General features: G+C 51.7%; 1 protein-coding gene across 4 annotated transcripts in view; it reads left to right on the forward strand.

The window, feature by feature from the left end:
* The first annotated feature begins 2049 nt into the window (after positions 1-2049).
* Positions 2050-17732, forward strand: part of DNMBP (dynamin binding protein) — a 33925-nt gene continuing 18242 nt past the window's right edge. The window contains exons 1-5 of one of the 4 annotated variants that reach the window (XM_054515619.1): positions 2050-2065; positions 4702-4828; positions 10359-10537; positions 12758-12880; positions 13453-15393. In XM_054515619.1, coding sequence (XP_054371594.1) covers positions 10393-10537; positions 12758-12880; positions 13453-15393 — 2209 coding nt within the window. In that variant the 5' untranslated portion in view covers positions 2050-2065; positions 4702-4828; positions 10359-10392. Of the gene's footprint in view, positions 2066-3166; positions 4829-8144; positions 10538-12757; positions 12881-13452; positions 15394-17732 lie in introns of those variants that run through there. The other 3 variants (XM_036385848.1, XM_036385847.1, XM_036385846.1) reach the window with 3 other exon arrangements.

The raw sequence follows: 17732 nt of genomic DNA on the forward strand, positions 1-17732 counted from the left end.
CAATATACAACCCTCTGGATGTCTCTCTCTCTGGGCTGGGATTTGTCCAGTTCATTTTCCTCCCAGCTCTGAATATTTTTGTGTTGAACAATTTGGTAGAGCTCCACTTGGCTGTGGCTGAGCTCTCCACGTGAAAACATGGTTACAAAACGTTCCCGAGGCAGGATTTTTTAGGACACCCCTCAATCACGTGCCATGAGCTTTGCCCCCAGTGTTGCAAGAAGGTTGGGCTAAAAAGGGCACAACCTTTGGATGTAACATCTGCCAGATAGGGATTTCTTAGGCTTCAATCAAGGCAAAAACAGTTGACAGGATTGTGTCAAAAGACACAGCTAACAGTCAACCCTCCCCATCTTCTCTGGGCCACTCATGATTTTGTAGACCTCTTCCCTACCATACATCCTTCTACCAAGCTCAAGAGTTCCAGCCTACAGTTTTTCACTGTATAGTCACTACAGTGATTACTGTACTTTCACTACAGTCTGTTCCCATGTCTCTGAGCATCCTTACTGCTTGCCTTCAAACCTTCTTCCACTCTCTATTACCCTTTCTGAGATGAAAGGACCAGAACTATGCACACACTGGAAAACATTTAAATAAAGTGAAGCTAGGCCCAGGAAAGTGAACCAAAATTCTTATAAGCAAAACCGTGAGGATCTTGGGAAAACCAAGAGGGCAGATTAGAGCTCTGCATGCAATGCCTTCTCATTTCTCTATCTGGGAAAATACAAATAAGTGAACTCAAAGAAAAATTAAGCAGCTTGGATGGGGATGTCAGCAAGAGAGAGTTGGTCATGGCAGTGACCTGAAAGGCTGCAGGAGGGATTGAGATGATGAAAATCACTCATAAACTTCTTTGGCAGGCAAGAACAACAGAAACTTTGGGTCAGAGGACATCTAGAGCCCTGTGGCGGGAGCTGGTGTCCTTTCTTCAGCACCAAGAAACCGTCTACAAGCAACCACACCTGCAGGGAATAGAGCACCTGTGCAGCTTCAGGCCCCCTGCCCACGGCATCATGCCAAGGCAGCAGTGTGGGTCCCCACCTCAGGAGAACAGACGCGAATCAGCACCCAGCCTGTGCACGTACTAACACGACTCAGAGAGCCGGCATGCCACGCGTTCTGCTCACCCGCTCCTGGCTGGTGGCAAGTCAAGCTGAGATCTGTGTGGTTGCTATGGAGAACTGTAGCTAAATGCACAAACAAGTGCCAAACAGTGGTAACTGCTCAGGGGGATTTAGAGGTTCCGGGCTTTACGTGTTGCTGAGGGATGGTATCCCTTGGGGCATGGAGGCTTTTTTTAGCCTGCCAGGAAATCCAGCGCGGGACCTTCTATACTTTGTATGCAGATCCTCTGTGATGCACAAACTGGCCCTCTCCATCATGGATTTCTGCTGGGGAGCTATTTGTTTTTCTCCATCTTAATGCTTTGGCACGATCTTACAATGTATCTAAGCAGCCAAGGAGGCTGCTAGCGGCAAAGCTGAGACTGCACCAGATGGACAGTGTAGACCCACTCGTCAGCTGCTGCCAAAGCCAAGCAGGCAGCGAGATTCCCACAAGGCAGCAGCGGGAAGGGGAGCCCCGGCAGTGTGTGCGAGGCGGCAGCGCTCTGTGGGGAAGCAGAAGAGGGTTTGCACAGGCAGCTGCCTGCCGGGCTCCCGGGTGCTCTGCCAGCAGCCTGGCTCGGTGCATGGCGTACGAGTGCCGTGTCCAGCCCGGCGAGGGCTGCACCCCATGGTGGGCACCGCGGCGGGCTGGCCCCGTAGGCCGCCGGGGGGAATGCCTCGCAGCCCGGGGCCGTGCGGTGCTGCACAGGGCGAAGCCCCCACGTCACCGGCAGTCCCGGGCTCCCCAGGCTGCGGGCCGGCCCCGCGGAGCAGCTCCGCCTTCCCAGCGGCACCACGCCGGGCCGGGCCGGGCGGAGGCAGCGGGGCGGCGCTGGGGGCCGGGCCGGCCGGGGCCCGGGCGGGGCTGGGCGGCCGCGGGCGGGCGGGAGGGCGGAGGCGGGAGCGGGACCCCCAGGGCCGGAGCGGCCGCAGCGCCCGGAGCGGGCCGGGAGAAGGTAGGGACCCGCCGGAGCGGCCGAGAGGAGTCGGGCGTTCCCCGCCTGCCGCTGCCCGGCTTGGCCGCTGCCCCGCCGGCCTCCCCCCATCCCGCGGCCGCCCCTGGCCTGCGCCTCCGCCGGGCCCCGGCGCGGCCCTGCCCCCGGCCCGCCGTCGCCTCCCGCCCTCCGCACCGGGCCCCGCTGGCCGCGGGCACGGGGGCTGCCTGTGCCGGGGCTGCCCTGGGCCGCGCTGGCCGGCGGCGGCTGCCCCGGGCTGGGGTGCTGCGAGCTCGGGTGGGTGCGCTCCCCTCGTGCCAGCCGCGCCAGGGCAGCGTGTGGCCCTCCAGCCCTGCGTGCCCAGCTGGGTGCTCGCTGTGCCCCGTCCCACTGCACGCCCTGCTCTGGGAGCACTTCGGGCACCTGGGCAGCGTGGAGCAGCTGTGCGATACCGCGGGAGCCGCCCGTCTGCTCCCCACATTGCACTTTGTGATTGTGGTCTCTCAAGCCGTGTCTGTTCAGGCAGTGCTAAACCGGGTGGTCACCCCCAGGCAGGCAGGCAGCTGGTGGTGGCTGGTGTTGCCTGGATAGCTTGTTGCAGGAGAGCACCTGGCCCTTTAGAAATTATGTGGCTGTCCCACAGTGGTTTGGCAGCGGGAGTCTGGAGTTTTTGCACCCGTGAGGGTGGCACAAGTGGTTGTACACAGAGAGCAGAAGCTCAAGGCTGCAGCACTGTGCCTTTCCCGGCTGCTCCTCCAAGGGCATTCATTCGGTTCAAGGCAGCCTGAAAAGAGAAACTTAAAAGAATTCCCTGTTTGTTTTCACTCTTGCAAACACAAATCCCTCTTGCAACACTGGCAGCCTGGCCCCATTGCCTTGACACTGGAGGTGTCTCCTCCAGTGGCCGTCAAGGGATGTAGGCTTGGGTCACCCTCAGAATAGTCTGAGAGGCAGCTGCTGCTCCTCCGCTGTCCCTTTGCTGACCTTAAGTGGTACCTCAGCCGATCCTCTCCTTGATGTAATCTGGCCTTTGGGTTCAAACATCTCTGCTGCTGTTCCTGCTGTTTGAAATTCTCTCTCTACTTCTGGCCTTTCATTCTTTCTGTAGTACCTAGGAAGCCTGCAGTTGTGTCATACGCATAAATGTCTGCGTTGATGTTTTTCATGATTCCACAACTTTCAGTTTCTTCTGAAAGAAGAAAGGCTTTCTTTCCCCTTGCCTCTGCTTCCACTGAGATTTTATTTCTTCATCTGAAAGAGTTCATAGATACAGAATTTGCAGTTTTGCAGATACTTTGCCAAATACAGCCTCAGTACCGTGCTACAAGACGTCACTCTCATCCCCCTCATCTTGACTCACTCTGGCTGTGAGTCGTGCTGGGCAGTGTCTAAATGCGTCCTGCTTATGTGTGAGGCCTCCATAGCGCCGAGAGTGCCCACGTCTCTGAGCTGGCCTCCACTTTCCGTTCGTGAGATCCTCTCTTCTCTCAGGGCCAAAGGTTTCAGTTGTCTCTCCAGCTGCTCCGCTTAGAATTTAGCAGTGACATTAAAAACTAGCTTGAACATACAACAGTTTTAAAGCACTGTTGATAATGGGATGGGAGGAGCTGAGCAGTAGGGGCAGAGGAAAGGAGTGATTCTTAGAGCTTTACAGGGCACCACCTCTGCCAGCTGTCATGGGAACCATGGCTGTGTGACCTCTTGGGGTTCTGAGTGCAGATGAGGTGTCCCTGCAGTAGGTGACCTCAGACGGACTTTGTGACAGTGGTGATGTAACCTTAGGTGGGACAGCCTGACTTGTGCTTACCTCAGCACTTCACTGCCTTAACTGATAATTTCCCTTCAACCTCTAGCAGAAATATATTTCTAATCACATTACTCAACCCCACTTCTGAATGACACAGTTTTTACTTTGTCTTATTTTTAGAACTTTTCTGTGGGGAGATGAAATTTATTGCTTCCTTCTCAGGAGCACCCAGGGACTCTGAAAGGAAAAGGTCCAGGTAGCAGCAGAGTACCTGCTGAGGATTGAGGTTCTTTGCAGATACAGTACAGAACAGGAATCGTGGCGAGCAAAGAACAGAGTTTCCAAGTCAAAATTACAAGTAATTTCCAAATTTCTGGACTCCCCACCCAGCAGCCAAAGAATCATACTGGGTTTCTGTCCAAAAGTTATTTTGAAGAATATTGTTCAGGGTGCAAAATCAAGTGCTACAGTACTGGTTAAGGAATGTCCTTGTAGTCCCAGTTCAACTTGTTTTGAATATGTACTCAAGGTGTAATGACTAATTTTGTAATTGTATGCTACTTACCACCTGTAGCCCAGCCACAGATACTGCATATCAATGGTGATTCTGCTCTTGGGGTTTTGTCTGTTCCTTATTCTAAGTTGTATAATTTTAGCCAGTCTGCAAAACTGGGAAAAGACACAACCATGTACCTTGGGGTGGGAGAAGACAGGACTTTGTAACACAGTCTGTAAGGTGTGTGCTGCCGCAGCATACAGAATTTGGGAAACTCTGGTCCCCAAGCTGGTGTTCTGGCCTTTGCATGCTTGGCAACCCACTGCCAGAGATTAAATATCCATCACAGTCATCTTGCTCATATGTTGTGGCAAGGTGTTCTGCTTTGCATTAAAAATTGATGCTGTGCTCTAGTTTCCAGATAATTGTCATTTGCTTGCCATCTGGCTCAGCACGAGCTCCTCTTGCTTCCTTGCCACGCCACTCTTGACCCACACAAATACCACCGGCCTGTCCTCAGACACGTCCTGCAACGGAGCAGGTAAGAACACTGACAGCCAGAGCCCAGCTGGAGAGAAGTAGTGGTTTGAATGACTTGTTTGGTATACTGCAGAGCTCCTGTGCCACACAGGTGTGGTGGGAGGCCGGAGCTTGCTTAAGCAGCCCTTTACTTGATAGTCCTGGTTCTTTGGAGGTCAGTGATCCAACCAAAAATGTATTCGTAATCCATGATTTTTGATATATCAGGTCACAGACAAAGCAAAAGAAGCTATTTCTTTTTAGAGTGAGAAGATTCCTCTTCCTCCTGGGAGCTATGTGGCGTTAGGAGGTGGAGTGCAGAAGAGTTCTCATGTTTCCCGCTTTGTGAAGCTCAGCTGGGGGACTCTGGGATCTGCTGAGACAAGCAGCGTGTCCTATCAAGAAGCTGCAGTGATCAGCCTTCCCTGGTGGGAGAAAGCTCCTCTCCTCAGCACCATCAGTTGGGGGTTTTCCCTGCTTGCTGCGTTATCCATTCTGTTGGGATTCACAGGATCAGCTCAGCATTTGCTGGAGCCAAAGTCCCTGCATTGGCACCATCTCCAGCTGGGGCCCAGGCAGCCTGGCTCAACGGGGTATTGTTTATTCCACCCAGGAATGTGCAGGCGAGCAGGGACCTCAGGGAGCTTTACAGAGCAACATGTTCTGCTCTGAGCAGGGAGAGGGAGTGTGGGTGGCCTCAGCTCTGAAGGCTGGTGGGAGTAGTCAGGGCATGCTACTGTGCAGGTAATGTCCTCTCCTAGAAGTGTGAATGAGGACAGTGCAGGCTGTGCAGATGCACTGGGGTATGGAGCAGGGAAGGAGGGCTGTCCAGATTTGGAGAACACAAGGAGGAACGGAGAAAAAAGGTAGAAATGTTTAGTATGTAGTTAGTAAGCTTCTGTTCTTGACACAGTGGTGTGAGAAGCCAAGCATAACTGCTGGTTCCTCCCACTGTGTGCTGGGTACTAATCCTGCAGCCTAGAGTACAGCAAGAGCTGCAGCAGATCTCTTGCCAGTCCTCCAGCAGCTGAAGGATGCACTGAACTGAGGGGTGTCTCTGTCACTGGGGGTGGATTGTGTTTTCAGTGAACAGACACTGAGCTACAATGAGTGGAAGGGGGTACAAAAAGACCTAGGTAAAATGCAAGGTGTTTTGCAATTTTTAAGATCATCGACAGCATTTGTTTAATGTTTTTAATATTAATTTCTCTAATAATTTGTGACAAACTTGTCTTTGTACATTTCTGGGAATATGACCATTCCTGGTCTACTGCTCATGCAGGTTCTAAAGTTCTTACAGAGATTGAGAGACCCACTGGACAAGAATCCACTTGTCCCTGTTGTGCAAATGCTTCATGCCTGTGGATGCCCACATGGCATATTTTGGTCTGCTTGGTGAAATGTTAGTTTTTCAGTTACAATGAAGTCATACTCTGCATAGTCAGTTCTAACAGTGCTGCTTCTTGAGTGAGAAGCTGGAATGTATTATTTAGTGGAGAAACAAGTGGCAATAGCACCTGTTAAGTTTGGTTTCCTTGCTGCTTAATTTGTGGCATCCCCCCGTTACTGTTTTTTATCTCATAGTCTGAGCAGTGCTTTGGGATAGGAGTGGATTAGCTGCCCTCAAACCCTTTGGGTCTCCCTTTTTACTGGGGCTGTTAATACTTCTTGTAATCAGCCTAAATGGCCTCTTCACATTGCTGCCTTATCTCTTAAAATCCTTGCTTCAGCATCTTTTGTAGTCCTGCCTCCGTCTAAGTGATGGTACTTCTAGCAAGTGCCTGACGATTACATTTGATGCTGGTGAGTCCGTTATTTGGGATTTCTTACCCTGCACAATTTCAGCTGCAAGAGCAGGGATAGAAGAAATTGTCAGTCTGTGTGCAAATGCCATTTCTTGGCTGACCCAGTCTGTGCTGAAGATCTCAAAACAATATTGTAACAGAGTTAATAGCCATCATTTCATTCTGGTCCCTGCTTCCATCAGCCCACGCTGGACCAGACACACTCCAGAGCTAATAGCAAAATGGGATAAGCACTCTTCCATGAAGGTAATGTTAGTGTGTGCTGAGCATGCATGCATGCAGACTGGGGGGAGTGATTAACGCCCTGGGAATCCACTCTCTGTCTTGCTGCACAATGCTGTTGTGTCAGGCCCAGAGCTCGGCAGCAGGCAGGCTGTGGTCAGGCGCCAGGAACACGTTACCTGGTTTGTGCAGGATCAGGCAGCGAGACAGAGCCTGTGTGTTCTCAGCAGGGCGAGTTCCTGCTGCGCCACAGCTTCATACTTGCACAGTGAGGCTCTCTTTGGATGCAGCTCTGCTGCTGGGCGGGGGCCGGAGCCCTGAGATCCACAGTGCTGAGCTCCCCCAGCCTGAAATCCCTGAGTTTGCTCAGTTGTGGCACAGCTCTCCCTCCTTCCCTCTGGCAGGCAAGGATCACCCATCCTTGAGGTGAGAGGTGCTTGGCCAGCTGTCAGGAGCTGTGACTCACAGGGGATCACAGGCAGAGCCCTGCTCTCCCTGCAGTCTGCTTTTCCTTCTGGAGCCTCTGCGTGAGCTGTTGCTGAATGCTTGTTTTCTAGGGTGGATCTGGAAGAAGGTCGGATCTACTATTAAGCCTGAAGAGTTGGACTCAGTAAGTTTCCAGTCTGGAATATGCTGGGAGGCTTCCTTCTCTAGGTGGGGGTTTGTAGAAAATTTTGGCAGGCAGCACTACAGGGAGTAAGACAAGGCCAAGGCCCTGGAAAATGTAATATTTTGTGTTCAAGTCATGTTATGGGGCAAGCAAGCTCCACAAGACTGATTCACTACTTGCAAATACAGGAGCGTGCTGTCTATACTCCAGTGGAGTCAGGGAGTGATCTTGCTCTTCTTGGTACTGCTGAGGGAACATGAGCCTGTTGGGATTCTTTTTTTGGCAGTTTAGAAAGTTGCTTCATGCTTTCTTACAAGTTGCCTCTCAGGGAATGCTTTGGACGTGAATAGGTTAGTGGTTTATTATGACTGCAATTAATATACATGCTGGAACTATTGCAGTCCTGCCTGTCCCTCTCTATCTTCATCTCATTGGAAAATCTTGCACATTTTAATGATGAGTCTCCAGAGCTGCAGGTGTGGTAAAGGAAGTGACACTCCTGTTCTCATGGGTGGGATCAGTGGCAGGGCTGTATTCTCAGCACCAGTGACTGTTGCAAAGCCAGGTTTGGGTCTGCAGCACACTTACTGTAATCTTTGCATACCTCTGCCCATTCTTATATTACCCTTTTGACAGAAGACATACAAGAAATCTCACTGTACTATCATGTGCTCCTGGAGAAACTACCCCAAGGCAGCAATTATGCCTGCAATAGGTTTTTCCCTCTTTGTCCAGTGCTGCTGTGAATTTGAATATTCAGAGTATGGCAAGGATTCCTGGGGGCCTGAGCTCAGCTGGCAGCCTGTCTGGGGGTGGAGGGCAGCCTGGGTGCCTGCAAGGGGCTGCTGCTGCTGTGCCTGTTGCTGCTGCTCCTCTTCCCATGAGAACATGCAGCAGCACGCCCCAGGCATCCCACCTCAAACAGCAGAAGGATCCTTACTTGTCTTTGGCATTTTTAAGCTAATTGATAGCTCTTCCATCTTTTTCCTTGCTCCACATGGTCATGTTTTTAATACTGTTACTCCTTCTGCCTCAGTGGGTTTCTGCTATCCTGAACTGCAGCTCTTTGTGCTCCTGATTCACTCCAGTCCATTCATCTCTTTTTGGTGGCAGAGTGCTGTCTGCTGCTGGATATTGGGCTCTTTGTTTGTACAGCCAGCACAAAGCTGGTGACAAAGGGACAGCCTGTGTCCCAAGGAGCCCACGTGCGATGGGGAAGGCAGTGGAGAGCAATAGAAGTGACAGGCAGACAGGATGGCAGAGGTGAGGGTGGCCAGGGGCGCAGCGTGCTGGCTGCAGTAGAGGAATGGCTGGGGGCGGGGAGAGACGTGATGAGGAAGCTGTTCCTGCTGAGTACAAACCCGCTTTGTTCCCAGGAGGTGAGTCGGACTGGATAAACAGAACGGTCCCGTCAGCAGAAAGCCTTTCCCTGCCTGGATCCCCCACTGGCACTCTCAATGGAAGTTGGCTGCGCCTCATTAGCAGGGACATTTTTCTCCTGCCTGTGTTAGTTTCCCCTCTTCCTGACTCTCCGGGGCTCAGGTGGGCTGTGTGTGGCTGTACGGGGAAAGGCTGCCCTTGGGGCCGTGTGTTTGTGTTTTGTTGAGTTGTCACTGCTCTCTTTCTGCCCTTGGCTGGGCAGGGGGTTGACAAGCTGTGCTGACATGGGACGGGTGTCAGCGGCTTGGAGCGGGACTGCTCCCAGTGCGCTTGGAGCCGCTCTGGGGAGGGAGGAGAACGTGTCCCACGGCAGGGCAGGTGTGTCCAAACGGACACAACGGGGCTGGTGGTGATGTGGGAGGAGGGCAGCCTGTGCCAAGGGCGCTGGTGGGGAGGACGCCGATGTCCCGGCGTCGCAGAGGGCAGGGCTCTGAAAGCACCACGGAGAGGTGTTGGCAGCGCTGTCCTGTGCCTGGATTTGCAGTGGGTCTGAAAGTGAAAGCAAACTCACTGGTCTGAGGTGAAGGTGAGGAATTCTGGTTGCTTTGGATGGATGAACCTTTCTGTTCCCATCCTGAGGAATTTGGGAGGAGGCAAAGGAGCAGCTTTAGCTGCAGGACTGCTCCTGCCTTGGTGCGCTGTATTTCTTTGACAGTGAGGCTGAAAAGCAGAAATTATACAGAAGAGTGTCCTCAACAGCCACTTCCAGAGTAAGGGGGAATCCAGGACATAGCCCTTGACAAGGAGGTCTTTGCCTGCTTTCAAATCTCCTGCCAGGAGGAATTTTAGCCTTGGCTCCCAGAACCTTGAATGGGGTCTGTACCCTCATCTCAGTCTGACTTCTGCCTAAAGCCATGGTGGGGCCACCCAGGGAATGTCTGAGCCAGGTACCTAGAAGGCAGAAAAGATATTTCCAGTCAGGTCTGAGAATGAGGGTGATGGTGGTATGAGCTTGCCTGAGTGGACTTTGTGCCTCTTCTCTTGCTGGGCCAGAATTGTGGTGCTGGTTCAGCATGCAGTTCCTGTGGCCCTGAGTGGTGGCATGGGGAGGGGGATTCCTGTGCCCGTCCTGCCAGAGAATGTGTGGTGGTACGTGGAGCTGGGTGGTGCTGGCTGCCCACCAGGCCCTGCAGTCTGAGCTGTGCCCCACATGTCAGGGAAATGCTGAGCTTCCTCCCCTCCTCCTGCTTCCTTCCTGACGGGAATTCACTTCCAAATTTCTTGCTGCTTGTCCCCCCTCTTGCAACACAAACACATGCTCCTACAGAGGTAGCCACAGGAGTGGGACAAAGCAGGTTAGACCATGGGGGCTGCATTGCTGCAGCCCCTTGGCTCCTGTGTCCAAGGGTTGGCAGGGACCTCAGGACAGGATCTCCCCACATATGCCTCCGTGCTCAGGAAGGGCTTTACTTCCTGGGCTTATCTCTGATAATTTCAGGTGTTTCTGGGTGCTGACAAATTTCTCACTGTCTCAGCCTTAGGCACTGACCTGCCTTCAGACCCTGCACAATGGAGGCTGGCTCTGTGGTGCGGGCAGTCTTTGATTTCTGTCCCAGCGTCTCTGAGGAGCTGCCCCTCTTCGTGGGAGATGTCATCGAGGTGTTGGCTGTGGTGGACGAGTTCTGGCTCCTTGGCAAGAAGGAAGGTGTCACAGGTAAGAGCTGGAAATGCTTGCACCTGGGTCTGTCCAAGTGCCAGTTAAATGTGCACTCCATGAGCATGTCTTCCCTTGGTGGGGAAAGACCTGATTTGATTTACTAAATCTTTCATGGGCTTTGATTGGGACTGAGAGTGCGAGTTGCCGCTGGTCTCCTGACAGCTTTGTGTCAACTATTCAGACAAGCTTGTGTGTTGTTTTTTGAGAAAGGTCAGTGGAGAGTCAGTTCTTGAGGAGATAGGAGCTTCACAATACTGGTTGTTCCAGTCTCTGTGGAGAGACTGCCCATTTCCTGGCTAGCTTATGTGCTGACCTGCTGTGGCAGTGGAAGGGGAGAAAGGAAACAGATGCACTCGGAGTGGAAATGCATCCACTCTGGAAACCAGTCCAAGTGACCTTGTCAGTGGAGATAGAACAACAGTGACCATGTGTCCCCCCCAAGCCCTCTGACTCAGCCCCATTTCCTCCTTTCTGTTTCAAAGCATCTTCCTGCACAAATTGCCATCAATATCTAGGTGCCTGGAATGGTGTGCAAGTATCTTAAACTTTTAGGGGGGTGTGAGAAGCCTCTGAAGCAGCAGAATGCTCTTAGTGAAACACTAAGAGTCTCATAGTCTCTGTTTAGGCAGCTCTTTCTCATCTTAATCCTGATGTTAAGAAGATGTGTGAGCTTTGGGGAGATGAAAGCCAGGCCACTTCAAAGCATAAGCCCGCCTCTGTCTTCAGCAGAGGGTGGGACTGATTTCATCCCTGGCTGTAGAGACGGGGCTGCTATTGTAGCGGCAGTCTGGTCTCTCCTGACAGCCACAAGCTGTGTACTGTCTGAAACAAAGGTGGACAGGAGCACTTCCCTCCTGTGCTCCATGTGACTGATAAGGGGCATTGAATGAGCGTGTGCCTGATCCTGTTGCTGCTGCTGAAGTCACTGGGCAAGGATTACGTGTGCAGTTTTCAACAGAGTTTTGTCTCCCAGCATAACTGGTCAGGTTGTTATATAGAAGATGAAGCTATTAAGGAATAACAAACAGATGTGTGCCATAGCTCAAAGATAAGAAACATGCTGAAGTCAAATGGAATGTTTTTAGTGACCTTTAACTCAAAACCCAATTGCATTTGTGCTTTTCCTTGGAACAGCTGTTGTAGTTTTCTGCCCAGCTTTCTAAGTTAAAGTTATAGGGAATTGAAAAAGCACTTTGGAATAGAAGCTGTGGAAATGTTGCAGCCTAGTAGTCATTACTCTGTAGAATAATTACTATAACTCCATGTACAGTGATTCCTTTCTTACGGCATTATGTTGTTTCCATGTACAAAGCAGGAAACTAAGATAAGGAAAAAGAGAGTTGGTTAAAACTGTGAAGGAAGCAGCAGAGAATAGCAAGTGTCAAGTTGCCTAATCACAGTGTAAAGCTCTGGGTGTCTAGGATATGGTGTTTCCAGGTTTTATTAGAAAATCCTTGGTCACCCAGAGGCAATGCTGAGTGTGTTACTAGCCCATACTTCATCATATCCCCTTGCCTCAAATTATATAAGACATTTTTAGTGGCCTTTGCAGTGGACTCTGCCATGTCATGTGCTCTCAGGACTGAAATTAGTATCTGATGGGTATCATCTGGTGGCCAAGAAATGTGCCATGGTGAAACAGATCCTCAGAATGACAGTAGGGAAGGTCCCTGGAGTCCCAGCAGTGCTGAAGCTGTGACAAAGCCTGTGACTCACAGGTGTGGCCATCCCATTCAGGGTGGCAGCCTGAATTCTGTGCTGAGGCTGCACAGGGGCCAAGCCCTCTGGGGGAAGGAGCACCAAGTGGATTTGCCCAGTCAAAAGACACTGCTCCCATGATCCAGCACTGCTGGATCCCTTAGTCCTCACCATGGGTCTGAGTTGGGAAGGAAGCAGCAAGGGCAGAGAAAACCCAGGATGTCTGTTCCTGGAAGCTCCATGCTGATGGCACAGTCTCAGTAATGCACACAGCCTGTGGTTGCCTGAGTGAGCCAAGGGCTCAAAGCTTTTTGTTCTCTGTTAGCTCTTAAATACTAAAAACCCCAGGAATTCCTGGGTCCCAAACTCGTTCTTCTTCCACCAGGCTATTGAAGCACCCAGGGTAACTGGGTATTTTCCTTTAGCCAGAGATGAATAGATCCCAAAAACTGGAAGGAGGGTGGAAATGGTGCTGGATCACAGGAAAGACTCATTGCTGACAACTCTTTCTCCTTTTAGGGCAGTTTCCTAGCAGCTTTGTTGAACCTGTGGATATTCCCCCTTTGAAGCAGGGAGAAAAACTGTTTGTTTGTACCAATGACTTCACATCTCAAGAGCCAGGGAGCTTGTCATTGCAGAGAGGTAATCTCCATTCCCTTCCTTTGCTTTGCACCTCAAAAGCCTCACCTGTCCTTCCGGATGGATGAGCCTAGTCACAGCATCCTGCCTAGAGTGACAGAAGAAAGAGGTGAATCTCCTAATTCCTCATGACATGGATCATGTCAAATCCACCATGGTCCTCTAGGCTTCTGCCACTTGGATACAAGTTTCTCTGTCATTACTCATGAAACTCCAAAAATTGGCATCACCTGATCATAGTAAATTTACAATTGCCTTTTAACTGACCTGTAATCTCCAAATCTTAGACTTGCATTTGGGGGAGAATGAAAGCCTCAATGCACCTGCACGGCTTTGCAGCCAAGCTGTGTATCTTAGAGGCTGCTGATACTTCATGTCTTAATCCCATCCCCAAGAGGCTGCTGATACTTCATGCCTTAATCCCATCCTGTGCTTGTGTGCATCCCCAGCATGCACTGTGCTATAACAGAGGGCCAGTCCTCACCCACAGCCAGGAGGGAAACGGGGAGGCAGGAATAAGAGGTGGGAAGCAATAATGAGAGCAGTTTTGAACTGTTGTGTCTCATTCTCTGCAGGAGACTTGGTGATCCTGGGGGGGTCCCTGGCCTCCAGCTGGCTCCAGGGCCGAAGCAGCTGGGGTTCCAAGGGCTTTTTCCCCTCATCATGTGTGAGGGAGCTGTGCCTTTCAGTTCGGAGACGTCAGCTGTCCCAGAGCCCTCTCCTGGAGGTGCCTGCCTACTCCTTGGGCCAAGCCCAGGCCCTGATGGACCTGTCTGCTCAGCTGGAGGAGGAACTGGACTTCAGGGAAGGGGATGTGATCAACATCATTGGTGTCCCAGAGCCTGGCTGGTTTGAGGGTGAGCTCAGAGGCTGCAGGGGCATCTTCCCAGAGGGTTTTGTGGAACTGCTTACTCCTCTGCGAGCACCAGGAACCTCAGTGGATCCAGAGCCCACGGGGACTTGTGACACCAATGGGACAGTAGAGATGCCCCACAAAGATGACAAGGAGCCAGGGAGTACTTATGGTGTTGCCCTCTATCAATTCCAAGCCCTGGAGTCCAAGGAACTGGATTTTGATGTGGGTGACAGGATTCGGATTGTAGGCATTCTGGAGGATGGCTGGCTGGAGGGGGAGCTGAGAGGAAAACGTGGCATCTTTCCACACAGATTTGTGAGGCTGGAAGCCTCTGATGCTTGCATGGAAATGGTGAGTGCTGGGGATCTGCAAGGTGTAGGCAGTTGTGGATTGAACATCCATCAAGATCCAGAAATCACTTACTCTGAAACTCCTCCTTTGCCCCAGGAAGATAGCAGGGAAAAGGAGGATGGCTTGGCTGCATATCCTGAGCCTGCCACCATTTTGTCTCAGAAGGCAGGGAGGTCAGAGGGTCCTCTTGGCACTGACTTGAGACAGCACCAGGCCTTTCCCAGCACAGGACAGCAGGAGCTGCATCCTGAAGGCACAGTGGGCTCGGTGCCCACTAACCACACCAAGTCAGTCAATGGCATTCACCCCTCTGCTCAGCTGCCTCCCCCACAGGGCAACAGGCCTGGCCAAGCAGGTGAGCTGGAGCCTGTGGGGACTATTTCAGCCACCTCAGGAAACTCAGAAACTCACTCCCTCCCTAAGCATGATGGAGACAGCCCCACTGTGCCCTTGCAGGCGCCCCACTTCCCCCAGAATCCTTGCAGGAGCCAAGCAATTTCATCCGCTAATAGCTGGGCAGCATCTGAGCCCCAGGAGAGCCAGAGCAGGACCGAGGACCTGGACAATTGGATGGACAGTAAACTGGAGAAGTCCAAGCCCTGTCCCAGCTTAGGAACTGCCCAGGTGAGCCTGGACACAAGGGCTGGGAGCTGGGGGGAGTGCTGCCCTCTTGCAGTGCAGGGGGATAGCTGCACGGACCTGGACTCCAAACTGACGGAGCAGCTGGCCCAGTTTGAGAAGAGCCTGTCAGGTACTGGTGTGGAGCAGGACAAGGTCTCCCGTCACTTCTCCATCTTGGACTACAGCTCTGAGAAGGACATTGTCCGTGGGTCTCCTGAATCTGTGTCCCACTCCAGGCAGGCAGAGAGGAGAAGGGCCCTGAGGCCACCCCCTCCTCGGCCCAGCAGCCTGGCCACAGCCGCCGTGCAGGTGCAGGGTGGCCGGGTGCCCAAAGGCAGGGCTCTGTCCTTCTCGGTCAGACCCTCCCGGCCTGCGCCCCGGCCTCCATCCAGCAACCAGCGGAAACACGTGGCCCCTGCACAGCCTCAGCCCAGCACCCCAGAGCAGCGGGTGGAGGAGGGATGTGAGGACTTGACACAGGCAGGATCAGCCTCCTCCAGCTCCATCCTGCTGACTAGAATTGGAGAGGTGGAGAGAGATCTGGAGGCGTACAGCAAGACCCGTGCTGAGCTAAGCCTGATGCTGGAGGAGCAGCAGGATGAGTTGGTGAGAGCAGAGACCATGGAAAACCTTGATTTCTGTGACTCCAACATTGAGAGCCTCAGCATGGAGCTGCAGGAGTTGAGAGGTGAGTCTACAACAGTGTGGGAGGGGGAATACTTCAGGAGAACAGGTGCCTCTGCTGTTTTACAGACACTGTTGAAGGCAGTCTTTTATACCCTTTATTTCTTGATTTTGATCATTTTGTAAGTACTGTTGTAGGATATATCATCGTGATTTTGCCTTGGAGAATCACTGTGTGTTTCTCTGGATATCCCTTTGCCCTGATCTTCCCTATCCCCTTTTCCTTCCAACTCTCCCATCTCTTCTAGCCCCACCATACATCCAGAGCTTTCATCTCATCTACTCCCATATATCCGTGATGGAAAGCAAAACCACTGCTGCTGCAGTTCCAACCTCACTGCCTCATCCCCTCTTATCTGTAGGGGAGTGAGCAGCAACTTCAGGGTGGCTTTGCTGGTGGTTCTGCAGTTGAGATTTGAGTTGACATCAGTGCTGTGACTGCTCTCAACCTGTCAGGGCACTGGGTTTCTTGTGCTTTGTGCTCTGGTGCTGATACAGACCTGTGGGGATTTGTTATTCATATGAGAAGGGGTGGACAGAAGGGGACTGAACCTGACCTGGGAGTGGGATGAATTACTGGGCAAAAAGTAAAATCTGCCCCTGTGCTCCTGCCATCCATGAAGTCCAGGACAAGAAAATAGGACTATTCTGTTGATAACAGCAGCAAAGAGCTTACAATTGTGGTATATCTGTAGCTGAAAATGTGACTTTTGTTCTTGCACCCCCAAAAAAATTACTCAGAAAAGAGGAATTTCCCATGATTATATCAGCACATTTGGTCTCTGAAACCTGAACATGCCACATAAAGATCAGTGCTGTTAATTACGCTACACTTGATATTACAGTAGACAAATGGAAAGATGGAATCACATACATCTTCTCCCACAGTTCCTTCCCAGGCTTCTCCCAGGAGCTCTGACACTGCAGTTCTGTTACTGAAACCCACGGCGTGCAGGAAATGTGGGCACTGCATGCGGGAGGTGGAATTAAATGCCAGCTCCTGCCTGGGAGTTACTCACTCTGACTTCATTGCCTCCATCCTCCCACTGCTTAGTCAGCATTGGGGAGCCCAGGCATTTGCTGCACGATCATGTCAGAGGCAGAGCACATGGCAATGAAGGCTGGTATGGCTGCACCAGGAAAACAGGGTGACAAACAGCCTTCATGTCAGTGGTGTGCAAAAGGGATGCTTGGAAGGAGGCCTAGAGGATTCAAAGCTAGATGAAATAACTTGAAGGTAGGAAGAGGGAAGTCTAGGCTGAATCTCAAGGGAAATTTTCTGATGGGATGGATCTTGCTGGGAAGTGTCTCCTACTGTCCCTGTGCTTCCTGGTAGAGGACTGATCCTGTGGAACCTGTTGGTTCCTGGAACTAGAAGTTTTAGGCAAGAACTAATGCACTATCTTGAGGCATCCTCAAGCTAGTATCCTTTCAGTAGTCCTAGGGGACTTTCCTCCCATTCAAGAGACCTCTCTAGCCATGTGATAAAGATGTGTTCTACCGAAGCTCTGCCATGTCCCTTCTGACACATGTGAGTGTGGCCAGAGAGCCCATCTCTAGTGCAGCAGGCAGAACAGTAATTTGGTGTTGCATCAACTCAGCAAAACGTGTTTGTGGCATGCCTGAGGCATGACCTCTGCCTTACCACTGTTAGGAACATGGAGACACTGGAGGCAGAAAAGCTCTCACTAAGATTTGACCAGCAACCAAAGCAGGGCAGGCATCGTCTTACAGGAGAAATAATTGATAGTGGGGAATCCAGCCCTTCAGTGTATCTTTTGGGAAGCCAAAGGAAGAGTAGAAAATACATGGTTTTCTACAGTAAGTGTTTAAAATCATCAGGTTGCTTTTTTGGTGTGTCTTTTGAGCACACTGGGGTTTTATTGATCACCAGGCTGGGGCAGGATTAGCACTTGCTCTCCTGCAGTTGGAGTAGGAGAGTCCATTGGTTTTATTTTTGTCTTCTACCAGCTGAGGGCATGGGCTCTGCGTTCCTAACAAGTGTTGCAAGAACCTGAGACATGGATGACATCTACAGACTCTCGCACTCTCTGTCAAGGGCTTGCTGTGGATGTCTCTTGGTTTCTTATAGGAGTTCTGTGTTTGGCATGGAAAATTGGGAATATGTAGTGCCCTGCAGTGAGAAGCATTACTGGAGTGCGTATTTCTCTAGCCTCCTGGAGACTTATTTGGTGTGTTGGCACCAGACTCCATAACCCAAGTAATCCCTTCAAGCCTGTTCCTGTCAGTGGGTGGACCAGCTGTTCCCCCTGGAGCAGGGAACCATGCAGTTGTGACTGCATGGCACTGTGGAGGCACTGGTCTGTCTTGCAGGGAGCAGCT

This window comes from Molothrus ater, chromosome 8 (assembly GCF_012460135.2).
Source record: "Molothrus ater isolate BHLD 08-10-18 breed brown headed cowbird chromosome 8, BPBGC_Mater_1.1, whole genome shotgun sequence".
Lineage (NCBI taxonomy): Eukaryota > Metazoa > Chordata > Aves > Passeriformes > Icteridae > Molothrus > Molothrus ater.